The sequence below is a fragment of the Lichenostomus cassidix genome, chromosome 3 (genome assembly GCF_008360975.1).
Source record: "Lichenostomus cassidix isolate B80296 chromosome 3, HeHo_3.0, whole genome shotgun sequence".
Taxonomy (NCBI): domain Eukaryota; kingdom Metazoa; phylum Chordata; class Aves; order Passeriformes; family Meliphagidae; genus Lichenostomus; species Lichenostomus cassidix.
In genome coordinates, this window is record NC_139483.1 from 87,732,301 (window position 1) to 87,759,797 (window position 27,497).

Sequence of the window (27,497 nt, forward strand, 5' to 3'; positions counted from 1 at the left end):
CACACACATAACAAGCAGAGAGGATTCAGTATTTTCATTCCAGTTCCTTATCCAGAGATATGACCATACCTACATTCTGACTTGGCACCAGTGTTGTCACTCTTACTAGGTAAGCCAAACAAGTGGAAAAAAAGTCTTTATCAGCAGTATGAAAAGTCGAGATCAGGGCTGTAACAGTTTTGATGGTGGGGAGGAAAATGGCATTGCCCTTATCTGACTTCTTAAAAATCTCAAACAATTTTCATAACACTCAAAACTGTTTTTGCATTACATTTAGGTTGTTTTGGGTACTACTTGCTTGGTGTTAGTGATCAAATACTGTAACTTAGATAAGGTTTGTATACAGCAACTATTAATATCAATAGTATAGCTGGAAAATTAAAGCAGCTTTCAGACACACTGTCATTCATGAATTATTCATCTTCTGCTTTAGGAGGACACAAGCACATCCTATAAAAAAAAGAGCTGTCTGTTTTTATGACAAAGAAAACAGAATTTTAAAACTATAATAATTGTTCGGCTGTTTTATGCAAGGCTGAGATTTGGAACAGAGATCGTATCAACTAATGACTTCTCATGTCAGCAGAGCCATATTCATGCACCTGGACTTTCCTCTAATATCCAGTACTACTGATAAAAGAGAGTTTCTGAAAGAGAAGTATTACATGGTCACAGAAACAAACAAAACCAGCCAGCTAAAGACAGAAAACCATTTGCTTTGTAAGGCCAGATGCCTCTGCACTGCAGCATCAGAAGCGGGGCCAGCTGTATTTTCCAAATGCACCAAACTTTCAGTGTTAGAGATGAATGTTGGACATTTAACAACAGTATTTAGTAACCGTTGGTAAACTTGTAACGGGATAAATTCTGGGAAATTAAGATTGAGTTATCAGTTTTATCACTGAGCTTCTACAACCTTTTTCAGGTGTTTTTAGTTTATTTCCATTAGGTGGAGGGGCAGAATCAAGCCTTTCAACAACAAATTATTTTCAAAGTATACTGTGGCCTGTCACCAAAAATACATGACTACATTGGAAACCATCAGTAAGCACAACAGCAGAAGTATGAAAACAATTTTAAATAATGTAAGATAGGATGTGAACAGACAGATGTGCTGCTGATTCAACCTTATGCATAAATCTACAGGTCTTTCAGGAGACCAGAGTGTTTTACTAAGAAATGATATCTAATCTTGAACTATTTATTCAGAAGTTCAGCTATTCAGTCAGTAGTTCTACTCTGAGATAACACAGTCATACAAAACTGGTACAAAGTAAGCTCAGTCTTTAATTGCTCAGTACCCTGTGCTGTCCCAATGAAACACATTTTCAGCCTGCTGGCATACCTTTCAGGTTAGGATTTTTTTTTAGTTTATAACTCACCACAACATTCTTCACTACTCAAGACTGCCCAGCATAGTTTAGAGAGTATTCCTAAGAGGTTACTTGCTGATTGTAAGTTTAGTTTATGTATCTTCCATAATTAATAGTTCTCTTGAACACAGAAAAGTAAAAATTAACTGACCTTCCTGTTTATTTATTTCTTCTAAGCTCCCCTTCACTGCTGCTTTCATATCTTCATCCTCTTCACTATCTGAACCTTTAATACACAAATGAAACATGAATTACACATTGCTTCTATTAAAGATGTTAACAGCCTCTCTTGCATTTCTCTTACTGTAACACCGATTTGAAGAGTAAACTTGTTACGATCTAAAAAAAAAAAAATCAAGATAAAAATACATTCCAGTGGTAGTTTAAGATAGCAACTCAAGAGACAGTTATTTTTTAGCTACCTTCTTCCCCTTCTCCCCATAATCTAGAGGCAGATCACTTCCATTTTCTATTATGTTAAAGCAGTAACAAGAAGTAATAGGTACAGAAGCTACTGTGTCTACTGCATTTGTGGGGTTTTTTGCTAATATTCAGTTATTAAAAAATGACTCACTTTCTATAAATTACTCACTTTCCATAAAATGTATCAAGGAGTTAATTATGGGAAGAAGTGCCTTAGCACGTCTCTGCCTACACATGACTGCAGCTGCATTTTATTGCCTAAAAACTGCATCTGAACAATGGAGTGCTAAAACTCAACCGAGCAGTGCAACTCAGCAGATGTTGCTGTTCCAGTCTCTTATAAGCAGAAAGTTGATACACTTAGTTTAATCTGTTAATTCATCACAACCTAGCCCAGCCAAAACCCCACAACTTTTCAATTTCTTAGTAACACTCTTCACAAGGTTGGCTTCCAGCTCCAGAAGAATGGCTCTATTCTTAAGTGTCTAGTAGGGATTCATGTACCTAAGGTGGTGTGGGGTTTGGTTGGTTCAGTTTTTTGTTGGTTGCTTTTTCCCCCATGAAACAGAGCCTTAGTAAAGTACAGGTTAAAAACCAGGCCAATGAGTCACGTTATGCATTCATCCTCCTGCTACAGGCTATTGCTATTTTGGGAGATGGTCTCTGTAATGAGGTCTTACAGTATTAGCAATCAACAAGGTCTCCTACAGTCATGCCAACAGAAGCACTCCCCTTAAAGTCATCATATTTATTAATAAATCAATGAACTTCTGATTACATTAGCCAGCAAAGAATGTTCTGATCTGGCCATCTAATTTACTGACTGTGTGACTTCTGACATTTTGAATTACCCAACTTAGGTATTCCAAGTGTCAGGTACGCTTTCCAAAATTTGTTTTCAAACCTCTGACATGAAACCTGTTTGAGCAACAACCTTGCTCACTTTCCCAATCCCAGGAATAAAAATTCCAACATCTGGTGTCAAATAGTGATCAGAAGCCCAAAAAGATGCCAGAAATAGATAGATACACACTGAAGTTAAAATGGTCTTTCTCCACTCACTGGGCAGACTGAATGTGAACACTTTTTGGAGCTGCCTTCTATTTCTGGACAGAAGGAATACTAATTTTTACATCATTTTCCAAAGAAAACAAAGCAAAGGAAGGAAAAATCCACACCCCCTCCTCCCCCAAAAGCAGTCATGACAATTACTAATTAAAGGGAGGAAAAAACACAAAGGAAAGGCTTTTCACAAATAGCTTCTCTCTTATTAACTATTGTTTTAATCTTCCAGCCTGGAATACATCTCAGACTGCTATAAAAAGTTTTATACCTGTTACAGGTGAAACAGTTGAAGCAATTACTCCCTAACTTATTTCTTGGCATAAGTACACATAACATAAAAACACTTCCAGGGATAGGTCATCCACAACTTTTCTGGACAACTGATCAAGTGCCTCACTACCCTTCAAGTAAGTAATTCTGTCCTACTATCTTAATCTTCCTTCTTTTAGTATAAAACCATTCCCCCTTGTCTTGTCACTATGTGCCCATGTAAAATGTCCCTGCTTTTTATAAACCCCTTTTAAATATTGGAAGACCACAATGTGGTTTCCTCAGAGCTCTGTCTTCTCCAAGTTGAATAACCACAACCCTCTCAGCCTTTCTTTCTAGGACAGGTGCTCCAGCTCTCTGATCATCTTTGTGGCCTCCTCTGGACCCACTCGAACAGATCCATGTCTTTCTTGTGCTGAGGACCCCAGAGCTGGACACAGCACTCCTGCTGGGGTCTCATGAGGGCAGAGCAGAGGGGCAGAATCCCCTGCATTGCACTGCTGGCATTTGATGCAGCCCAGGATGCAGTTGGCATTCTGGGCTGCAACCACACATTGTTGGCTCATGTTCAGCTTTTCATCCATGAGAACACCCAAGTCCTTTTCCACTGGTCTGTTCCCATGGAGTTCCTCTCCCAGGCTGTGCTCATGTCTGGAATTACCCTGACCTAGATGCAGTACCTTGCACTTGGCCTTGTTGGACTTCATGAGGTTCTCAGGGACTCACTTCTCAAGCTTGTCCAGGTCGCCCTGGATTACAGCCTGTCCCTCCAGGTGTGTCAATTGCACTGCTCAGCTTCATGTCATCTGCAAACCTGCTGAGGATGCTCTCAATCCCACTGTCTGTGTCACTAATGAAGATACTGAAGAGCACTGGTTCCAAGACAGAGCCCTGGGGGTCACCACTTGCCACTGGCCTCCATTTTGTGATGAAGCCATTGACCACAGCTCTCTGGCTATGTCCATCCAGCTAATTCCTTATCCACTGACATCCTTATCCATCAAATCCACATCTCTCCAATCTGGAGATGAGTCATGTGGGACTGTGTAAAGGCTTTACAGAAATCGAGGCAGATGACGTCACAGCCTTCCCTTGTCAACCACTGCAGTCACTCCATCATGAAAGGCCATCAGACTTGTCAGGCTATATCACAGAATGGTGGAGATTGGAAGGGACCTCTGGAAGTCATATCGTCCAGCCTCCCTGCTCAAGCAGAATCATCTACCCCTGGCTGCCCAGGACTATGTCCAGATAGCTTTTGAGAATTACTGAAAAGACAATGGGAGCTCCAAACTTGCTAGTTATGACCTTACTGAGTAAAGTGAAAGGATCACTTTCCTCAGCCTGCTGGCAACAATCTTCCTAATGCAGTCCAGGGTGCTGTTGGACCTCTTAGCCACCAGAACACATATCAGCTCATGGTCAACTTGGTGTCCACTAGAGCCCTCAGGTCCCTTCCTACAAAGCTGTTTCCCAGCTGGTTAATTCCTGGTCAGCATATATTGATGCCTAGGGCTCTTCCTTCCAGATGCAGAACTCTGCACTTCCCCTTGTTGAACTTGGAGGTTTACTGTCAGCCCACTTCTCCCCGTCAAGGTTCCTCCGGATGGCAGCACAATCCTCCGGTGTGTGAACTGCCACTCCCAGTTTTGTGCCATCAACACACTTGCTGCAGGTATACTCTGCCCCATCATCCAGATCATTAACAGACATTAACAGACATTAAACAGGAGCAGTTCCAGTACTGACCCCCTGACAGCTTGTTCCTGACCCCCATCTGAACTTCATGCCACTGATCACCATGTTCCAGGTCTGGCTGTTCCATCAGTTTTCAATCCACTTCAGTTTTCTCATCCAGCCCACACTTCATCAACATATAGTCCTGATACTGCTGCCATCTTCTAATGGAGAATGTTTAATTTTGAGAAATCAGGCATGTCCTGTCTCTCTAGCTAAAATACTCAGCACATGCTCCCAACTCCTCTGGGGTCAGAGGAAAAGCAGTTGCCCAGTTTCAGAGTCAAAAGATCTTAAGATCTCTTGTACTATTCTCTAGTACATTTTGTCAAATAAACATCACCTAAGAACCTCTGACTGTACCTGTTCTTTCAAAGAAATCCTACTGCTCACTATTGTCCTCATATACCGACATATTCCTGCAGGAAGAATGAGAAAACAGGAAAGCAAAGTTTGGATGAATATAGAGCTCACAGTGATTTTCTGACATTTAAGGCGTCTCTCAGAAACCTGTTCTGGGGAGAGACTGGTAACTTCCACAGAATGTAAGCGCCACCCACTGTCCTGCCATCAAAGCACCACAGCTTGAAATTTGGTTTAGTTGCCCACACAGCTCAGGGCAACTCCCCTTCCCAACAGCTGATGTTCTTCTCCGGCAACCTTCCCAGTTACCACCATCCATTTCATAATTTCCATCAGGCTTACCAGTTCTTTTGTCTCACCAGAGACTCGATTTCCCTTACCCAGCCTTCATCCTGCTTTTCCTTACCTCACAACACACCTCCTGTCTACTGTACAGTCTCACACCCCACCTCCACTTCTCTCCTACAATACTCCTTCTCTTAGTCTTTTCAGTAACTCCCAATCTCACCTGCCCCTTTCCCATTCCAATGTACAGCAACCTTCACATCACACTTGACTCACTGTCTCTCCAACCACTGACCCTTTTCCTTTTACAGCTGGCGTCTGGAGTTTTAGTGCTACCTTATGGATACCATTTGCTACCTTATTCAGGATGCCACTAATTACTCAGCCAAAAACTTAAGATCAGTACACCACCCTTATCTTTGTTAGCAATAACACCTGAGATGTGTGGCCAGGCTGCCTCTAAAATACTGTTCCCTTGGCTTCTAGAATCTTTTATTCCTTCTTTAATATGTCCCTGGAGGATCCTTCCCACATACTCTTCCCCAGTACTTCCTGCTCTAATCTCCGTTTCTTCATTAAGGTAACATCATCTTACTGTAAATGCAAGTACAGCTGCCCCCTGCTGAGGATTACCATCACACAAGACCTCTCTTCCTCCAAGCTTCACTCTCTGTATCTCTGCCTATAGTTGCTCATTCCTCTGCTCATACAAGTGTAGGACAAACAAAAATTAACTTCTCAAGCCTTCGCTCTCCTCCAATTGCACTTCTTGGCAGCTGTGGCCAATATAATGATGGTCACTCAGACTTTCATCCAACCTTCATCTTAGACACATCTCTCAAATTCAAACCCAGATTTAAGTTAAACCTTGAGGATTTTTCTGTATGATCTGAGTGGTGAGGTCCTCCCAGTTCATTCACTGGCCTACAATTATTGTTCAGGCTCATGATTTCAGGTCTTAGTACATTGCTTTCTCCCTAGGGCATACACATACACATCCACAGACGCACACAAGAGAGGCCACTGACATGCCAAACCCAGTAGTAACTTCCTGTTGTAGGCAAACACAAGGTTATAATTGAAGGGTCACTTTCTTATCACTCCCTTCTGCCATAAGCTGTGGCTGCTGTAATAAAGGCATATATTCCTACTAGAGAAACTATAATTCATTCATGGTGCTTCACACTGCAGCTGCTCATGCCCTTCACATCCAGTTTCTTTGGGAAGTGGGGGCTGGAGGCTGTGACCTATCTTTAGTCATTTGCAGTCTGTGCTAACTGAAAGTTTGGAAAAAGCAGAGATGGGACAGAGGCGGCATTCATATTGGACCTCAATCCCGACCACACGTGAATTTTCACCCATAAAAATCTTGACTATGGAAAACGAAAGCAACAAGTTTTAGTGTCTTCTATAAATTAATTCTTATGTCCTCTTAAATTCTTTTGTTTGCTGTATGTAAAAACAAAAGCTTTTGGAGATAGTGGGAGCTAGCAGCATTCCTCAAAATGAACTGAAATCCTGCTCTTCCAATTATAAAAGCCCTCTCACAGAAGCTGCATTTGACAGTATTTAAAGACTTCAGGCAAGAGTAGCAGATTGAGAACACAGGCTGACAATTCCACTTGAGCACAATGAAATGTACTTTATGGGTCAGTGAAAGAGGTACAGTGGCTATTTGGCAGACAACACTACATTCAGTACACCACTGACTTTGACAGGCTCTTGAAACGAAAGGACAAGAAATACTACAAAAAATTTGCTCTTCTTATTATTTAAAACAGTCTCTTTTATATAAGAGCTCATTCACTGAAGGATCGCATTTGAACGTAACTGGGAGAAATACAGTTAATCTAAAGCCATCAATTTACACAAAAATAACTTGTCAACCAAAAGGCTGTGGCATTCCTGTCAGTGTCTGGATGGATATGATGACCCCAACCTACCATCAGCTTTGCCCTTAACATTGTCCAGCACTCATTAAAAGTATACTTTCTGTACTTTCAACACACAGGCCATCAAGACATAGACAATGGGATAATGATGTGTTTCTGCACACTACAAATTTTTTGTTACAAAAGAAGACATTGAAAACTTTTCTCTTCTGCCCTTCCCAAACCACTTGATTAACATGCATGGAAGCTCCCACCATGTACTGTGGCTTCAACATAAAAACAAAAACCTTCCTTATTTACGAGCCCAGGTCTTGCAGCAGCAGAGAGTGAATAAGAATACATCTCTTGCCTACTCTTTTCATACCTCAGAGGAAATGAATGCATCTGCTCCAGTCAAGTGTTTCCTACAGTAACATACAGTTGGTATCGTATTGCAACATATGCAGGAACTTTTATTTTTTATTTTTATTTATTTATTTTAAAATGAATGCAGTACCACAGTTCCTAAAGCAGTTCTGCTGATATGGTAAAATGGTTCATAGGATGCACCTGTCTGATTGCCACATCCAAACACAATCCAGCTGCTCAGAAGCTAATGATAACTCTGCGAAGGTGATTCAGCAAAAGAGCTTTTTCACTTTGCAGCTCATCCAATACCAACAACAGTCTGATATCTTTCAACATGATTCTCTGTTGTGTTTCTTACTTATTTCTCTCTCCAGAATAATAGTCATAGGCTTGAGAAAGTCACAAAGCAAGCAATTCTTGTTTGCATTTCCTTATACTCAGCTGCTTTGCTTTAACAGGTCAACAAGTTATACCAGACTATGATACACTGTACGACTTTCCATCACAACCCTCCAATACTGGTTTTGCCACATTAAGACTTGCAAATGATGGCTGATGCTGCTGAGCCACTCACATGTGTGCATTACATGGTGGCTTTATCTTTTTAAAGATAAAATTTTATAAAATCTCAGTAACAACATCACTCCACTATGCAGTGAATACAGACCAATTATCAACAGTGAATTTTCTAATGTTCTGTTTTACTACAGGAAGAGGGGACAAAGTCAAGTCTTGCTGTCTGGGTCTCCCCTTGCTAACACTGACTAAAAAAGGGGAAAATTCTGTTCCTTACAAGTTTGCTAGGGAATGTCAACAGCCAAAGGAATTGTGTAATTCCATCAATTTCCTGTTCCATGACTTTTTTTAATAGTGACTACATGTGTAACTTAAGTGGAATGCACAATGATCAGCCAGCAAGTTAAGGTTTGTGGCCTCTGAGTAGGGCCAATCACCATAATAGTAGATTAAATACTAATGAAGTAAAGCACATTGAAAGAAGGGTTATATTAGGAAGCTTCTGAAAGCAAGACCACTATAAAAAAAATACTGAAATATAGTTTATACACATCAAAATCATCACCTCTGAGCCACTTTATGCCAGTGAATAAAATTATACTAGAAAAACTACCCAGGCAAGGAGCTGAAGTACCCTTATATAGCAAAACAGTCATTCCCCTCTCCTCACTGTCATATCATTAAATTGCACAACAAATTATACAAGAAATGAAGCCCATACAGCTTAATCAACTGCTTGCAAGTTACAGCTCTCTTCCAATTATTCTTCCCAAAAAACATGCAAAATGTTCACAAAGCAAAAACAGTCACCCACATTAATATACCATTATGTAGCTCTAATTACATCACAAGAGATCTGTCAATCTCAGAATTTTAATACACTTTAAAAGAAAACATTTGTACTGGGAATGCAATAATGCAAAAAATCGCAGAATTATTTGGATTGGAAGGGACCATAAAGATTATTTAGCTCCAACTCCCCTCCCTTGGGGAGGGACACTTTCGAAAAGACCAGGTTGCTCAAAGCTCCATCCAACCTTGCCTTGAACACTTGCATGGATGGGGCATTCACAGCTTCCCTGGGCAACCTGTGCCAGTGCCTCACCATCTTCACTGTGAAGAATTTCTTCCTAATACCTAATCTAAACATACTCTCAGTTTAAAGCCATCACCGCTTGTCCTATCTCTCTATGTCCTTGTATAAATTCCCTCTCCATCCTTCCTGTAGGCTCTCTTCAAGTACTAGAAGGCCGCAATTAGGTCACTTCAAAGCCTTCTCATTGGCAGGCTGAGGAACTCAACTCTCCCAGCCTTTCCTCACAGGAGAATTATTCCAGCCCTCTGAACATCTTTGTGGCCTCCCCTGGACTTGTTCCAACAGTTTGATGTCCTCCCTGTGCTAGAGACCCCAGAGCTGGATGCAGCACTGCAGGTGGGATCTCACCAGAGCAGAGGTGCAGAATCCCATCCTTCATCCTGCTAGCCATGCTGCTTTTGGTGCAGCCCAGGATACAATTGGATTTCTGTGCTGCAAGTGCACATTGCTGGGTCATGTTCAGCCTCTCATCCACCACCACCCCCAAGTCCTTCTCAGCAGGGCTGATGTGGGTAAGGTCACTCCCCAGCCTTTATTGATACCAGGGGATGTGCAGCATTATGGATAATGCTTCCCCACTGAGAAAGTGAACTCCACTAATGAAAGTAACAATTTTGTAGTTAACTATGCCAAGAAATTTTACTAGTGTGGTTGCTTCTGGCTGGGAATATCTCCATAATCCAGCTTAAAAATATAGATCAGCAAATGTCTGAGAAGGCCAGAAAACCCCTATAAGCACCTTTTCTGTATTAAAAACACTTAAATTAATTCCAGCTCAACACAAATATTTTTTTTGCAGAAAACTAGTCGATTATCTTTTTTTTTTTCCCTTTAATAAAGCAATGCAAATTCATCATTCAGAGCTAACATTCCACTTTAATCTTCTTGGTAGAACAGCAGCACCATGTGATAGCTCTCATAAACCTGTATCAAGACTAGCAATGTATTTCTTCAGGAAACAGTTAAGGGCTAATTTCAGAAACAGCTTTCTGTAATATGCCCTGAATTTACAACCTCCCAAAACCACAACAAGAAGCCAGGGAAAGCAAAAACATCTCTACAGAGAAATGTCAGGTCTTCTAGGAAAACATCAAAATACTGAAAAATATTAAAACTCATGTCAGCTCTGGTACCCTTTGCATGAAAATGAGCTGGCTCAATCTTCTTTGATTATCCTATATAAAACCAGTGTGATCATTTTAACATGCCATTAGAATCTGGCACTTTAGAGAACTTTAAAACTTCCATTAAGATTTTTATTCTCCAAATGGATGTATGAGTCATGTGCCAGTGAAGACAATTATCAAATGACAGAAAGTAGCCGGGAGGTCAGAGTTAAAATAGGCAGAAGTATTTTGAGAAATAATGATGCTTTAGCAGGGTCACATTTGTTTCAGACACACCATGAATCAAGTCAAACAGATTTGAGTACAAATTTATAACTATGCACACAAGAGTGCTTTAAACAGCTTCTCTTTAACTAGAAAGGAGTTTTCAGACTCAAAACATCAGTTTTGTCTCTAGCTACAATAAAGAACACAGGGATGACAGAGTTTGTTATATTGAATAAAAATTCTTAATTAAGTTTCTTTTCAAAGCATGCCGCAAGAATAGTGGTTTTCTGATCTATTATTTGTTGAAATACCACTACAATAGAAGAAGCACCAAGCAACAGCTATGCTACCAGTGTAAGTGTTCCATTTTTTTATTGGAAAGAACTATCAGTTTACTGGAAAAATTGTGTTTAATGATTACTTTCTACCTTTTGTGGTATCTGAAATGCTGTTTAGCAAGGCACACATCATGTCTCCTTCAATGTGGTGAGGATTCAGGATGGAAGCTGTACGCTGGGTCATTTTAAATTGCTTTTCCAATTCCAGGAAGCTTTTGTCTCCAGAAAGTACCGTGAAAGGAATTTGCTTGGGTAGGTGCTCATCCAGACGACCAGCCTATAGGGAAACAAATAACAAGTGTTGAACAGTGATCATGTTTTTATCTCATGGCATTTGGCTAGCTTTGAGCAAGACAGGTCTTCATTGGAAAGTTTTCTACAGCAATTTATTCCTGCTTTTATGATCCAAGCCATGTTACACCACTGTGAAAGGCACTGTTGCAGAAGTTTGATGCTCATTTCTTCTCTATGTACATTCTTCTCTATGTATATAGAGATGCAGGTAATGGCTACCAGAGCAGTACAGATGGGGTATGGAACAAATTCCTAAAAAGCAGCATTTTAGAACTGTCTCCACATAAAATGTCATCTGTGCAGAGTAGTTTAAGAGTAACATAAAAAGCACAATGAAACATACAACCACTGTTGCAAAAATGTGCTTATATAGTTAGATAGTATTTTTATCTAACTGATAAAGCCCTATATAGCCTCAAGCTGCACCAGGGGAGGTTTAGATTTTCACTAAAAGGGTTGCCAAGCATTGGAACAGGCCACCCAGGAAAGCAGCGGAGTCATGATCCCTGCAAGTGCTCAAAAATCACGTGAATATGGCACTTGAGGACATGGCTTAATGATGGTGGTAGTGCTGGGTGGATGGCTGCACTTGATGATCTTAAAGGTCTTTTCCAACCTTAACAATTCTATGATTCTACATTAGGAACTTGAGTTCCCATGGCATCCCAGATTCCCTTCCTTCACCTGCACATCCCCAACCCTGCCAAAGCCCAAGGTCTACTGAATAGAGGCACTGCTCTGCCAGCTCAACAGGGTCTGTGAAACTGGCACCCATTCAACTCCATTGTAATGATGGCTTGAGATTTGGGCTACTTGAAGAGAGACGAAGGAATTACAGTTTCTGCTTAAGAGTGAAATGTAAGAAGGGCAGGTTTTTTACTCTTCATTCCCTAATCAGCTCTCTCCCACTCCACATCAGACTGTTGTCCTATTTGAGCTAATTTTTAAATCACTTCTTGACCATCTGTTTCCACTCAATCCAGGTTTACCACTCTTTATAGTGAACACAGAAGTATCACGAAAAGAATCTAAGAATGTCATCTGCAATTAGTACTTAACATCAATAGCAGATAGCATCTGCCACCCTTCTCTGGGTACAGGACATAAAAAAAAAGCAAGAGTGTCCTAACTTACATGAACACAGAGAGCAAAGTCTGCTGCTTCTCTTCTGGTACCACAACGTGGATGAAGAAAGAAACATCCAATCCTCTTAAGATAATTGTAAATTTTGCAATGCTCTGGAGGCTTCCAGTTGCTGTGCCCTCCTAAACAATGAAGAGGAGTAACATTAGTAATAATAAAAACCAAACAAGAAAAACAAGCAAACCATGGGTTTGGACAGAAATGCCTCTCTGAACACAAGAAGGCAAAAGCAAATATAAAATTGTCTTTAAAGACAGAATTTATTTTGACCAAAGTGAAGGCTAAGAAAAATATAAAACCAAAATCCCCCATCCCTCTTGTTCTTTAGACAGAAGGCAAAAAAGAAAAAAGTAGCTAGCCCTATACTACATGTTCAATTTTGTAAGATTTTTTTTCTTCAAATACTGAAAAGCTTGTCTTCTAGATATCATGTGCTTTTAGACACAAGGACATGTTTTTCTCCAGTTTGAATTACAGTTATGGTTAATTGTGCAGAATCATAAGAGCTCTGGAAACACAGTACAAGTAACAGATGTTTCTCTTAGGGAAACCTGTACTACAGGAGTTAGAGAGGTAACATGCACTGTAACTGCCTGACACATCACACGTCAGAACTCATTAAAAAGAGGATCCAAGAACTGGAGCAACAGCTGAAATGAATGCTAAAGTCCTGACAAATCTTTGGATGCAGTCAATGATAAGCAAAATGAGGCTACAACTGGAAAAAAGGCGCAGGAATTTTCTAAACAGTATCCTAAACCTGTTACCGGCTGAGAAAATAGCTGGATAATAATGATGAGCTGAGTAAAGTGCCTGTTACAGACAAAACCAGCAACAGACTGAAACAAGTTGCATGGGAAAGGAAAGAAGCAGGAATGTTCTCAAGAAGAGAGGGAAAACCAGAGAAGTTTGCATGATAAAAATACATAACACCAATAAAAGGCAAGCAAATGGAAGGACAACTTGACCAGAATGAGTAAGAATTTCATAACATTCCAATGGCTAAGAAATAATGGGTCTGGAACATGGGGAAAAAAATGCTGCTTTATCTGCTAGATGATGGAGTGGCTGGATGTCAGAAAGGATTTTGAATGGAAAATGAAAGCAGTCACTGATGGCACTTCACATGAGGACATGGGGAACCAAGGCTCAAGTAAACAGGCTGCTGAGGATGGTTTATGCCAACATGTTCACCCACAGTCCAACTAAGAAAAGCATTCCTCAGTAGATTTCTCCTGTTTCTCCCCCACCTTTTCAGCCTAATGGCAAGAAGAAGGTATCAAAAATTATCTCAAAGATAGAGATTTATTAAGAGTCTACACAGAAGTGATTTAGTCGCATCTGTCCATGAGAAAAAAAAATGCTACTTGCAAGTCGTTCTCCTCTGCTGTGACAGCCCTCAGTCACTGCTATTTGGGAAAGACTTGTAATCACCAGCCCTGTTTTTTGGCTGTGTAAATGTACAACATAAGCATTTAACCAGGGCAGCTGAAAACAGTGACAGACCTGTGTTTATTTAGTTTTGTAGCCCACAAATGCATGAAAGACAACTGAGTATGTGAAGACAGAAACAATACAGAGTCCAGACAATACAATGGAGGAACTCAAAGCAAAGCTAAGGGTATACTAGAAACAGGAATAATAGAAATAATTCAGATATATAATATAAAAATAATAATTAAAAATTCAGAAATGTTGTTTTGGAAATGTAGGGGAAAAATGTTGCTATATTTTCAAAGGTTAAACACACAAGAATAGCATGCCTCAAGTAACTTTGCAAACCATTATTATGATAGGGTACCTACATCAGATGTGCCTGGGAGCCTTGGTGCTCCCAGATGCAAAACCAATATAGTTGACACTAATAAACTGGTAAACTTTTCTCTAATATGAATACAGCCCATTTTATTCACAAGTAACTCTTCATCATGTTTTTTTTAGTTCACATGCTTCAGGTGCCATTCCCATGAAGCAGCGAGCATGCAGCAAACCCCAGTGGAAGTAAGGAATTGAGTGGTGCTGACATGGGCTGTGCTGTGCTGTGCTATCAGGCACCTGCATTTGGAACATCTCTGGGCACAGAGTCTTAACTAGCACAAAAGTACCTTTGAATAACGGTATTGTATTAGTAAAGTTCCTGACAACAGACTAGTAACACTATGATTGTATTATGATTACTCCTTTTCCTTATGTCAGAGAAGAGAAATTTCTAACAATACAGCTCAGACATCTCTAGGTTCAACCAATTTTTTCTAAATGAATCAAAACCACATTTTAACCTTGGAAAACAGTAACAGCACAGAAGACCTTGTCATAGCAAACAAGCTAAAGTCAACTAATGCCAAACTAGTTTCAAGTAAGTTAGCTAGAATAACAAAGTACCACTGAAAGCCAGTGTCTGAATTCATGGGGGGAAAGTTTGACATAACTGGGAAAAATTGTTCTTTACTAAGTACTTCTTTATAAAACCCAGACAAAGTAGCCTGACATTTCTGCCACTTAGTTTCCTATTAGTTTCTTATTTTTATCAGTAGAAAAAGTTTTTCCAAGGATAAGTAGATCGATTAACTGTAGAAATAAACAAGCCTTCAGCAATTAAAAACTATAACCAAATCTCGAATCACAACAGTACTCAAGGAATGCAGAGATGAAGTGAGATCTGCCCAGATGTTCAAGCTGGGCAAAGCCTTACAAAGGACAGTAAGAACAAACAACAGGATGTTCAGCCATATAGAAAAAAGAATGTATATAAATGAAGCAACCAGGCAGCACAGATGAAAGAGAAACCTAAGACCACTAGGTATAATATGGAAAGATAAGTGTGAGTTATCTTTTATCTTGTGAGACACAACCTGGACTACTGCGTCCAGTTCTGGTGTCCTCAGTAAAAAAAGGACATGGAACTGTTGGAGCAAGTCCAGAGGAGGGTCAGGAAGTTGGTAAGTGCACCTGCCCTGTGCAGACATGCTGAGAAAGTTGGGGCTGTTCAGCCTGGAGAAGGGAAGGTTGCGTGGAGACCTAACGGCAACCTTCAAGTATCTCAAGAGTCCTGAAGGGAAGCTAGAGAGGGACTCTGTCAGGAACTGTAGGAGGACAGGACAAGGAGTAATGAGTACAAACTGAAAGAGAAGAAATTTAGGTTAAATGTTAGAAAGAAAATTTTTACCGTGAGTGTGGTTAGGCCCCGGAACAGGTTGCTCAGGGAGGTCCTGGATGCCTCAACCCCGGCAGTGTTAAAAGCTAGGCAGGATATTGCCTTGAGCAATCAGGTCTAGTGGGTCTTGAGCAATCTAGGCCCATGGCAGAGGGCGGTTGGGACGAGATGATCTCTAAGGTCCATTCAAATCCCTTAACATTCTATGATTTAAAACCTCAAAATCAGTATTTTCTGTGGCTTGCATGTGTACAGGAATGCTGTTACTGAAAGGCCAAAGTTAATGACAATCCAGGTAGTGATACAGAAGTAATGCTGGAGTAGAACACAAAACTCAGAAGAATAACCTGCCTTAACAGGGAAAATCAGAGGATTCCTCCCCAAAACTCCTAACAAGTACATACCAGATTACAGGTCCAGGAGCACAGATGACTGAATACCTAACACTTTACTAACAGCCATACTTTCTCTGTCTTCATCAGCTAACTGGAAAACCTGTTTCTAACAGCGGAAAAAAAAAGCAACCCAGGCATCAATCAACAGGCCTTTCTGTCCAACCTGATCAGCATGACAACTCTCAGCTTTCAGAATATTCTTGATTGTCTTCTATGGGAAGAGATAATCAAAACCATTTAGCAAAGAAGTGAAGTGCAATAGTGTTTACCAAGTGTAAAACACACCTGACAACACCTACAAATGTGGTAAGATGATGCCATGTTTCAGGCCATAAATATTTTGAAACTATCCCTTATATACACTTTACTGAAGAAATCAATGTACCACGGACAAAATAATTATAAAGGCAGATAGAGAGAAAAAATTTAGAAAAAGCATGAGGTGGACAAGTGGGTTCAAAAACAGTCAGATAAGCAGAAGTATCAAGTTAAAGGGATGCTACTGGCAGACTTTGCGAAACAGTATAATCTTTAAGGTCCCTTTCAACCCAAACCATTCTACCATTTTATGAAACTCATAACAATGTAAGTTCCATCAATCACTGGTATCTTCCAGATCTGACATTACTGTACAGGATGACCAGGGCCACCCTTTAAGGCCAGAGACAGAACAACATTAAAAGTCTAAGAATGCAAAATCATGCCTTCTGGAACTAAAAAACCAAATAAAAAAATTCCAGTCTTATGAGAAGGACTTAGTTAAAGTTATCTGGGAATTATGTCTCTCCTGATAATTACGAAAATATGATACATCTTAAGTTCATGAGGGAAGCCAGAAAATGGTTCTGCAATTCTGAAATAATATTCTCTAAGGAATAGTAAGAGCAGTGGAGGTTTAAACTGAGTTTGAAAAGTTCAAGAACATTTCTGTTAAGTGGTGCCTATGACACTGCTACATTAGAAGGCCTAGTGGCTACTTGCTCCTGTTTTTCATTCTCTCAGATTCAAGGAGTCTGTTCAAGGACACGTGTAGACTTGTTAATCTTATCTTTTAATTTCCTTCAAATATTTTTTACCTTGAAAACCCCAGATAAATGTCCCTTGGTTCAGGTTAGCTGGCAGCTGTGTGAAAAAGCTTCCCCAGTTGTCCAGATCCACCAACACAATGTGAGTCATGGTACTCAGGTAGTCAAGATCAGGAAGTTCAACATCTTCAATGGGATAAAAAGGACACATTTAAAATTCACCTGACTTTCTGGTCAACCAACATGCTTTTGAAAACTCATGTATTCATACATGTATAAGTGCAAAGTTACAAAAAAAAAGCTACAAAATATGATGTTATTTGGTGACTGCACAGATTTTAAAATTGACTGAATTAGCATTTAATAATGCACAAATTAGAGAAAAGAGTAGAATCTGGCTATATGACAGCGTATATAGTTTTGTGGTAAGCACAGAAAGCTGTTGTCCTGCACCAAGACATTTCAATAACTCATTTAATATTCAACTGTGCACCCCTGACTGTGGCAAGTCTCTGTGTCATTCAATTGCTTACATGCATAAAAGCACATAAAATGTTTAGATATGTACTTTTTACTGTACATCTAACATAAATGTCAATCCCTTAATCAAAAGCATGACACCACTAGTAATTAAGAAACACTTCCAATTTCTGAAGACAAGGTACAACTTCAGCATTCCTGATGTCATTCTTAGAAGTGATAACAAACTTGAAAAAAAATTGCATGCTCTAGGGGAAAAAAAATACATACTGGGAATATAAATTCTCAGCTGGTATTGCTTTTTGGCAAGCTAAAAAAGCTGAGATGATGGTGATATAACAGGACTGCCCACACAGAAATCACTAACAGCCTCATAAATATTTATATATACAAAGAAGGCAACTTTCTTTTGAATGTGTATGACAGATCACTTTTACATTTCTAGGCATTAGATCCCTAATTGGGGTGTCCTTGATGGTCCTCTTCCTTTTAACACCAAATTATGCTCCAAACTAATTTGAAAATTAAATGTTTCAGTCTCAGGATTCTTACATCTGCCTTTTTGTTGTTTTTTTTCCCTAAGACTTCATACACACAGCATATAATAATTAATTGCAGAGTCTGAGTTTTGGAAATTCAAATACCGAGAATTCAGTATTTGAGAAATAATTTGAGCTCATTTATAGGATGAATGTAACTAAATGGTAAGTGACATGTACTGACAACGAAACAGTGTGTTAAGGACAGCAATATTTTTTTGATGTTGAAAGAAATTTTCTACATACTTTCACCAAGTACTTCAGAATGTTCTGAGTCCTCATTTTTTATTTTCTTTCCCTCTGCTGGGCCCCGTAGAGGAGACAACTGTGGTCTGTCCTGAGTTTTGGATGGAGATGCTTGAAGTTTTTGCCTGTGAGGTTTTTTGACCACACAGGCCCCACTTGCTGCAAACTTAAATACTGTGTCTTCTGATTCTGATGTAAGACTTGATAGATCAGGTTTTTGCAAGAAGCAGTGTTTCATGTGATAGTGCTGATGTGCGCCATGAATATCATCAAAATTTTTGTTGCATGCAGCACATCTAACGACATACATCTCTCCCTTACGTTTCACTGACGAGTGACTCTTGAGATGACTGTTCATATCAGCAATATTCTGTGCCGTTGCAGAACACAAGCAGCATCGAAACCATAAGTTGCCTTTGTGCAGCATGGCTTTCTGACAATTCTCATAATCGTTCCTCCTGTTTATTTTGGAGGCATAAGTTGTCCTGCAACCACAAGTTAAACGGTCTCCTTGTTCCACTGGGAGGAAATCCTCATCTTTTTTTATTGATAATTCCATCTGCTCAGGCACAAATGTATAGTCCGTGCTATGAAGCTCCTTATAATGGATTAGAAATTCTTCCTCTGTGTCAAAGAACAGAATACCACAAAGGCCACAGAAGTATTTAGTCTGCATCTCCTGATTATGATGCTCTTGGAAGTGCCGCTGTAGTGTTCCTACCTTCCGAAAATGATTCCTACATAAGCCACACGAGTACCTGTGAAATGCATGGCTTTCTAAGGACATGCAATGCTGTTTAACGCTCTCTTCAGACTCAAACATCTCCTCACAAATGCGGCACTGCCATTTTCCCACAACAGGACCACTTTCAAGGGAGAGTTCCGTAGGGCTAGAAGTGCAGTCTTTATCTTCACCTGTAGTAATGCTCATTGCGTCGGAAGCGGATGGCACAGGTTCATCTTCTACAGCTTCTTGCTCATAGTAGTAACTGTGTCCACCATGACATTCCGTTATGTGTCCCATAATATCCTCTTCTCTAAGATCTACAGCGCATGCTCTGCACCAGAGACGAAAATTAGTCAAGTGTGCTCCTCCATGGAATCGACTCATATGCAGGCGGATAATGCTTGAATTTTCAGCCAGCTTTCCACACACAGCACACTTGTGACAGATCCTATTTGCTGATAAAATGTGCTCTTCTACTGACTCTTCTGTAAAAAACTTTTGAAGGCATTCACAAAACCAGGCTTTTACTTTGCAAGCACTACCTTGACTTTGGTTTGCTACTTCATCTTCACTTTTGTCCTTTAAAGGACTCTTCCGTTTTGAAGGAGTAGACCCCATTCCACTGGTGGTCTCATCTGGACTCAAATGTCTTTTAAGCAGTGGTCTTGACCGATCCACAGGGTGGCACAAATGAGACTGATTTTTATGTTTTCCATTGACATGGCAGAACATCAAGATGGACTCTTCCAGTGTAGTAAAAACTCTAATGTTATGTTGAGTGGCTTGTTTATGTTGGGTCATCTGATTCTTATCAGCAAAGAGTTCATCACAGTCCTCGCAGTGACCTTCTGTTTTAAATATCTCTGCAACCTGGGAGATGCTTTTCTTTGACAGTGCCATAGGCCCAGAATGATGACATCGTGTTCTGGAATGGATTAAAAACATAAAGAGGTTATACAACTTGAAACATTTTTAAACTTTAAGATGTACTCAAAATATTACCAAGTAGCAACAGCAATTAGTGCATGGAAACAGTGTCCTCTACATACTTTAACCCACCTACCAGCTTGTCAACAAAACCATACAATGTATATCCAGTCTCTGAACTTTGAAAATTAGGTGCTAATTCCCAAAGCTAGCACTTAAGATTGATGTTTATATTGTTGATTGACTCAGAACGTCAACGTTCAGATGGTCCTAGCTGCCCTGAAATCCCCTAGTATCACTAAACACCTGTCTGCACGTCACTGATCTATGCACATTCACATTATAAAGACAACTGCCTTTCACAAACCTGAAATGAGCTGTTAATTCCATATGTGAGCGCAGTATCTTGAAGCAGGACATACACTTCACTTGGAAGGCGACCTCTTTGCACAGAGATATCAAGAGGTTCTTTGCAAAGTACGGAAAAGGTAGTGGATGGCCAGACTTCATTGCATCTATAAAAAAGAATGGTAGAAAGTGTAACCACACATGAGAGTTTTTCCATAGAATTTCAGCTCTCTGGTAACATAATTATTACTGTTACTTGTTTATCACAGGGGTCAGAAAGCAAGTTAACAAGTGTCAGCTGAGTGACAGTAACTGTACAATAGGAGCTGTAACTAAAACCTGCATTTTTTAAACTTCTGTAATTATCTTATATCTGAATCTTTTTTACATCTTGCTTTTTCATACTCAGTGACTGACCTTCCTCCCTTTTAGTGTTTTAGGACTACATCTCTCTTAGGAAGGCTCTTACCTTCTTCCCCTCCACCTATAGCAGCTGTCTACTCTTATCACATATAATTTTGCTTTAAGAAATATTTTTTTATAAAAAGCACGCAATTTAATTAGCAAGTTCCCATGTACTCTATCTCTCTTCCCCATCCTTAATGTTAATTCTTCAATTTTTAGATCCATGACTTTCTGTTGCTCTGAGTATATACTCCACATGTAACTTCAGGTACCATCAGAATAAGAAAATTCTGTTGAAAAGAGAATAGGTAATGGTTTATGGATTATATACTGTCCATGTTCTGCACTTTAGCAGGCAAATTCTCTTTGATTTTTCTATTTAGTAAGATGTGATGATTAGCAGGGTGTAATTTGAGGTTATGCCTTTCATCTAACTTCACTGGCAGATCTCAGACCATGCTGATAATTATTAATCATGAAGACTGACTAACACAAAGGAAAAATGGAGCACTCAATTTTTTTTTCTGAGTTAAGCACCCTCCATCTCTAAAGAGAAAACACTAACTTGTGCTTTTAATCTTTTCAAAGCAATAGCTCACCAGTAAACTTTTTTAAAACCTATTTAAAAGCATCTGCACTCATCACATTCAGAATTAACAACCTATTTGAGACTAAAACTACATTAGAGTGAAAATGCATAAGGGAAAGTATAACCATGCAGCTGATTGTCACTACCATGAAGGCAGCAATACTGACTCCACCTGCAGGGAGATTCCTTCAAAGCCTTCCTTTTCTGTACATTTCCTGCAGCCACTCTGGGGGAGGGAGAAGTCAAAGATATACTTATGAAGATGAGAAATAACTCTACCAATCCTTTTGGCCACACAGGCTTGCCCAGAGAGCTCCAACGTCTAAAATATGGCCACTTAGCAGTTTAGCTAACATTGAAGTAAATTATTTAATGCCTATTGCTTATGTAAGAAATAAAAAGTCAGTACAGCTCTGTTGGGCATTTACCCTGTCTGCAAGACCATGATCAGACAGATCTTTCCTCTGGACTCAATTAAGCATAGTTCAGGATGTTGGCAGCTCACAACATAACCAGTATTTCAGCCTTCAGAAGTCAGTACAAGCCATCAGACCAGCAGCGCTGTTCCACCTAAGCACTCTAAATTTGCTATTATATGGAGAAGAAATTTTCACAGGTCTTTGCCGTCAAGGATGTCAAAGACAGTAACAAGAAAAATAGCCTCCAAGCAGACTGAAGACAGTAGAGTAAGGGGAAGGAACTGAAGAGCCACTCTGACTGGAACTGAAAAAGAAATTCATGTGTTTTGGTCTGAGTCTCTACCAACATGCTAAATGCAAACTTATTCAGGAAAGTAGTTGCATGGGGTCACTGGAGGATGAGAAGCTTACATGAGAGACTTGACAGCATGTCATTCCAGCAAGCATGATAGAGGAATCATTTCTACAGAAAAATATGAATTTCAAAGCATCACATTCAAGATCTTAAAAGAAAAATAAGAATTCAATAATAACAAACTTTAAAATGTTAAGCTTGTTTACACAGCCGGAAGTGACTTACATTTTTCTATCTTAAGGATGAATTACCAGAAAAAATTAAAAGCAGTACACTTAGTAGCAACATACCCCTCAGTTCAGAAACCTGGAGGGAGTGGCTCCTTTGTGACATATGCTGCAAACACTCTTCTCTTTTGGTGAAAAGGAGGAAGCACTTTGGGCATGCAAAACACTGAATGTGCTGTGGAGGAATACCTTTTTTATGCCCATCATTTTCATTTAGCTGGAAGAGAAAATTATCTGTTTAGTAAAAAAATTAAGTCAAGAAACCAGTCCCAGTTCTCATGCCCTCCCATTCCTCTCTCACTTCTGTGGTATAATTTTCACTTTCAGGTTTTCAGCTTTATTTATCTATGGCCTACCCCTCTGCACTTCAGCTCACAAGACACAAAGAACTGGCCAAAGTACCATTATCAAACCCAGCAACTCATCCACCCTTACTACACCATCAACTTCTCCATCCCCTTCTTGCCCCACTGGGAGCAAGCACCTTCCAGGGACTATGGGCTCTAGCAATTCTTAGCCACTCCCTTTACCCAGGCTCTCAGAAAAGCTCCTTCTGTCAATAAAGCTGCTGTTTTACCTCAGGTCAGTTCTTCCCTAATCTTGCTAACCTCTAACTCCTCAAAATGCTGCTCCTCAGAGTAGGCTGAAGGGTCTGTGACTTTTGTAGAAGTCAACTCCTTCCATCTGCTTTGCCTTCAACATCAACTTCAGAGCTCTGCCTTCAGGGCAAAAATCCTTTAGTTCTGCTTCTGGTATTTTTGCTTGCTTTTTTCTACATCACTCAAAGAATCTTCATTATATGCTTAGAGCTTAGACTAGGATTATCTTCCCATCCTTATAAGTCAAAGTAACCCCATCTTCTCACCTTCTGCAGAAGACTCTCCCTTTTCCCTACCTTGGCTGCTACTCCTGCTAATGTGCCTGGACACAGAGGCACACAACTTTGAAGCAATGGAAAAAGAGCAGGGACAAACTACGATGCAATCTTGCAAGGTTGTCAGGTATGACTATGTATTAAGAGTTATCACTACAAGCAAAATTTAGTCTGATTTTCTGAATGCCTAAAACTTCCCCAAATTTAATGCAGCTTCTGGAGACTAGGTGAGAATACTTGTTACTAAAACACACAACTTTGAAAATGCTATCCATTATCCAATTACACACCAGACTGCTTAAATAAAACCCCCATCTCCTTTCTGGTGCTTCTCTTTGCTGTCACTTATTTCACCCTAACTGCCTGCCTTTACCTTTCATAGTTTTGGAAATGCAAAAAAAGGGAATACCTTTTAACAACACCAATAGATGGACAAGAGATTCAAGACAGAACTACAGTCCTCTTGAAAGTATACCAAAAAAGGACAACCTAAGGGTCAGATCTAAAATGAATACTGTCAGGCTACACTAGATGTTTGAAACACAGCAGAATAAGAAAAACTATCTTAAAGAGTAAAAGAGAGGGGAGACAAAGAGGATTAAAAAGAAAACAAAGAAAAATCAAAGCACAGTTTTAAGTCTGAAACCCTCTACTACATTCAGTCTGGTGAGTTACTTATGCTTATAATCTTGCCTTAGATAAAAGATGATCACTGTACTGCTGAGAGGTTGAAAATCTTTCACAGCATATGACACAGGCAACAGCATCATGTGGGGGTCCATGTAATGTGACTGTTGGGTCACAAGGAGAATGATCAAACCTGGAAAGAAGAAATAATTAGCAAACTAGACCCCTCTAAATAGTCAAAGGGCTTTTTTTTTTTTTTAATGGGAAAAATTCTGTCCTTTGAAGCTGTCAGACAAAACAACCCTATCTAACCAACCTAAGCCATGAAATTTCCTTACTTCCCCTATCATGAACTGTATCAATTGAAATATCCTGCACAGAGATGATTATCCCTGCAGCTTGCCTTTTAAAATGCCCACTCTGGAGAGAAATCATACTGCTTTTAAGAGAACTAACAAAGCCTGAACTTCCTACACAGACATTTTTAACATTTATTTACTTTTAACTCCGTGTACTAGTTCTGGTTGGGATGGAGTTCACTTTTTGTAGCAGCTTGTATGGTTGTTGTGTTTTGTATTTATGAACAACAGTATTGATAGCATAAATATGTTTTAGTTATTGCTGAGCAGTGCTTGCGCAGTGTCAAGGTTTTCCCTGTTTTTCAGACTGTCCCACCAACAAGGAGATGTTGGGAGACACAGCTGACCTCAGCTGGCCAAAGGGACATCCCATAGCATAAGACATCATGCTTAGCAATAAAAGCTGGGTGGAGAAAGGGGAGATAGTTGGGAAGACAAATGCCATCATACCAAGTAATTATCATGTGTCACAGAGCTCTGCCTGTCAATTCCTTATTTTGCTTTCCTTGTGGGCACAGCTTTTGCTCTACTTATTAAACTGTTTTACCTCAGCCCAGAGTTCTCACTTTTACCCTTCTCTCTTCCATATCCCACTGCTGTGAGTGAATGAGCAGCTGTGGTGCTCAGCTGCCTATGGAGGTTAACCCATGACACTCTCCTCAACTTCTCACCACCTTACCCATGGACACATTGACTAGCTAAAAGGCAGTATCTCCTGGATTTGAACACAGACGCACTGAGTACTGACTAGCAAGGATCAGCTATGAACAGATAGTCTATAGCTTTTGGTCCTCTTTCCCTACATTAGAGGCTTTTCTTTTTATCTTAGCAACAGATTGTATAAGTTAGCCTTTTGGGTTATTTCAAATCTGGATGACGATACAACTAAACTGGAGTACAGAAATCTTACTTCTCAAAAAACCCCATCTATTAAAAAATGCTCAACAAGAGGAAGTCATCAATTCTAAATGAAAACAACAAACCACACACACGAAGTAAACAACCAAACCAAACCAATAAAAAAAAAAACAACCCCATGAAGGCAATCTATATAAATTGTAACCTATTAATCCACGCTCAAAATGGAGCTTTGTCAGTACAGGCAGTTTACAGTAGATTTGATGTGGATGTCCTTAGCTAGAGCATATTCTTTTATTATTATTCCTTGCACTAAACTCTTGCAATATATGCCCTTACCTTTGGAGGTGACCCACAAGAAGATGTACATTATCAAACTGTCTGTTGCAGTGCATCACAGGACAACATTTGGGACTGCTGTTGACTCGAGTCTGAACTGCCCTCTTATAAACACCCCTTCTTCCACCGTTAACAGAGCCTGGTCTCAGACCTGTGTTATAAAACAATGTACTTAACCAGAAGCTGAATTACAGAGGCTTAAGAAAAAACCCCAAAACATACAAGCCTTAAAACATTCCAAAATCAAACTCTAGTGATTCTTAAAAGATAACTAATAATGCACTTTCAGTCCCTTCAGTCCTACTACAGGAAGGGTGCTCTTTCACAGTCTCTTCAATTCCCAGAAGTATAACTTTTCAAACACTTTGACACCCTTCCTCCAGGTCCTCCTGGCAGTATTTAAATTGATTAAACATTGTGAAGCTACACTTACATTCTCCTAAGCAGCACCTAAACCGCAGTATTTTTTCTTCCTAGCAACTTTGCTTATAAAAATAATTAACATTGCCTTAGCAGTTTTCAGACTTCATATCCTAAATTTTCTATGCAGCAAAGCATTACCAGAATAACTTTCATGGAAATAAGTGTTAAAGAACTTTCAAATTACATGCTCTAGCAAAATCAATATTGCAGGATTTGGTCATGCACAAGGCACATGCAAGCTCAACACAACTTTTACATGTTCTATTCTGCAATGCAGGACTTAGAAACCATCACTCCAACTTAGTTTTCTGTTCTTACCTGGCATTTTTAACCACTGGTCCACACATAACCTTGCAGCTTCTGTATCACTGTGTTCCCGAATAAATTCTAACTCTTGCAAACCATGAGCATATTGAGAATCAACTTTCTCCTGAGGAAAAAAACATACCAGGCAATGTGGTTATCAAATTAAAAAAAAAAAAAAAAAAATCCCAAAAAATACATATGGGTTCCTAAAAAACACACCCACAAAAACCTATGTGAGGGGACAAAAAACACTTTATGATTCAACTGACTTCTATTTAATACAATGAAAATGGAATGGAAGGGGGAAGAGAAACTGAAGGGGGAAGAGAAACTGAAGGGGGAAGAGAAACTGAAGGGGGAAGAGAAACTGAAGGGGGAAAGAGAAACTGAAGGGGGAAGAGAAACTGAAGGGGGAAGAGAAACTGAAGGGGGAAGAGAAACTGAAGGGGGAAGAGAAACTGAAGGGGGAAGAGAAACTGAAGGGGGAAGAGAAACTGAAGGGGGAAGAGAAACTGAAGGGGGAAGAGAAACTGAAGGGGGAACAGAAACTGAAGGGGGAACAGAAACTGAAGGGGGAACAGAAACTGAAGGGGGAACAGAAACTGAAGGGGGAACAGAAACTGAAGGGGGAACAGAAACTGAAGGGGGAACAGAAACTGAAGGGGGAACAGAAACTGAAGGGGGAACAGAAAGCATTTTCACTTTGAAGACTAAATTTAAATCTGCAGTTTGAATTATGTGATGAGTATTTTCCTCCTGGTTGGCTCTTTACTCCTCATCTTTAACAAAAGGACCTTTTAGCCTTCATTCTCAAACTGGTTTAAAAGCTACAGAGTTAGCTGACTCCACCCTACAGTTGAAAAACTGTATGTAGAGACATAAACAGAGTGCCAAATTCGAAGTGGAGGAGACAGAAGGGGGATGTAGGCCTCCAAACTTCAAGGCTACACCTTTGGACTATATCTAATCTAGCCTTTTAGTCTGTTGCAGTATGGTTGTATAGTTTACTGTAGACTATATAACAAGCTGTAACTATAATACAATTGTATAGTTTTAAGAGCTGATAACAGTGTTGAGAAAATTAGGCTTGGAAATCAGAATGTTTCACCAGTTCTGGATTTACATTTGCCCTTGTTCAATTTCACAAAGTTCTTGTAATCCCATTCCTTCAAGATGTCCAGCTCCCACTGAAAGCAGCCTTACCATTAAGCCTACTGACTGTATCTCCCAGTTTGTAATAAAAGTAAAAAGTACACTCTTTTCAAATGGCTGCAAAGTGCAACTAATAGGACTCAACTTTAAAATTATGCCTTAAACACTGAAAATTTTATCCAATTATAAAATACTACCCGATACAGAGATTTAATATTGTGAACAGCTTCCCAAAAATCTCAGACG

General features: G+C 39.7%; 1 protein-coding gene across 6 annotated transcripts in view; it reads right to left on the reverse strand.

The window, feature by feature from the left end:
* The window catches only part of ZNF451 (zinc finger protein 451), a 36,959-nt gene that overhangs the window by 1,518 nt on the left and 7,944 nt on the right, over positions 1-27,497 (reverse strand). For 4 of the 6 annotated variants that reach the window (XM_085056596.1, XM_085056595.1, XM_085056593.1 and 1 more), the window contains exons 5-15: positions 26,112-26,223; positions 25,371-25,521; positions 23,881-24,007; positions 22,377-22,530; positions 21,480-21,536; positions 20,338-20,485; positions 18,317-19,968; positions 17,103-17,237; positions 12,469-12,599; positions 11,131-11,317; positions 1,525-1,599 (exon numbers count right to left, since the gene is read on the reverse strand). In XM_085056596.1, coding sequence (XP_084912722.1) covers positions 1,525-1,599; positions 11,131-11,317; positions 12,469-12,599; positions 17,103-17,237; positions 18,317-19,968; positions 20,338-20,485; positions 21,480-21,536; positions 22,377-22,530; positions 23,881-24,007; positions 25,371-25,521; positions 26,112-26,223 — 2,929 coding nt within the window. The remainder of the gene's footprint in view (positions 1-1,524; positions 1,600-11,130; positions 11,318-12,468; positions 12,600-17,102; positions 17,238-18,316; positions 19,969-20,337; positions 20,486-21,479; positions 21,537-22,376; positions 22,531-23,880; positions 24,008-25,370; positions 25,522-26,111; positions 26,224-27,497) is intronic. The other 2 variants (XM_085056598.1, XM_085056599.1) reach the window with 2 other exon arrangements.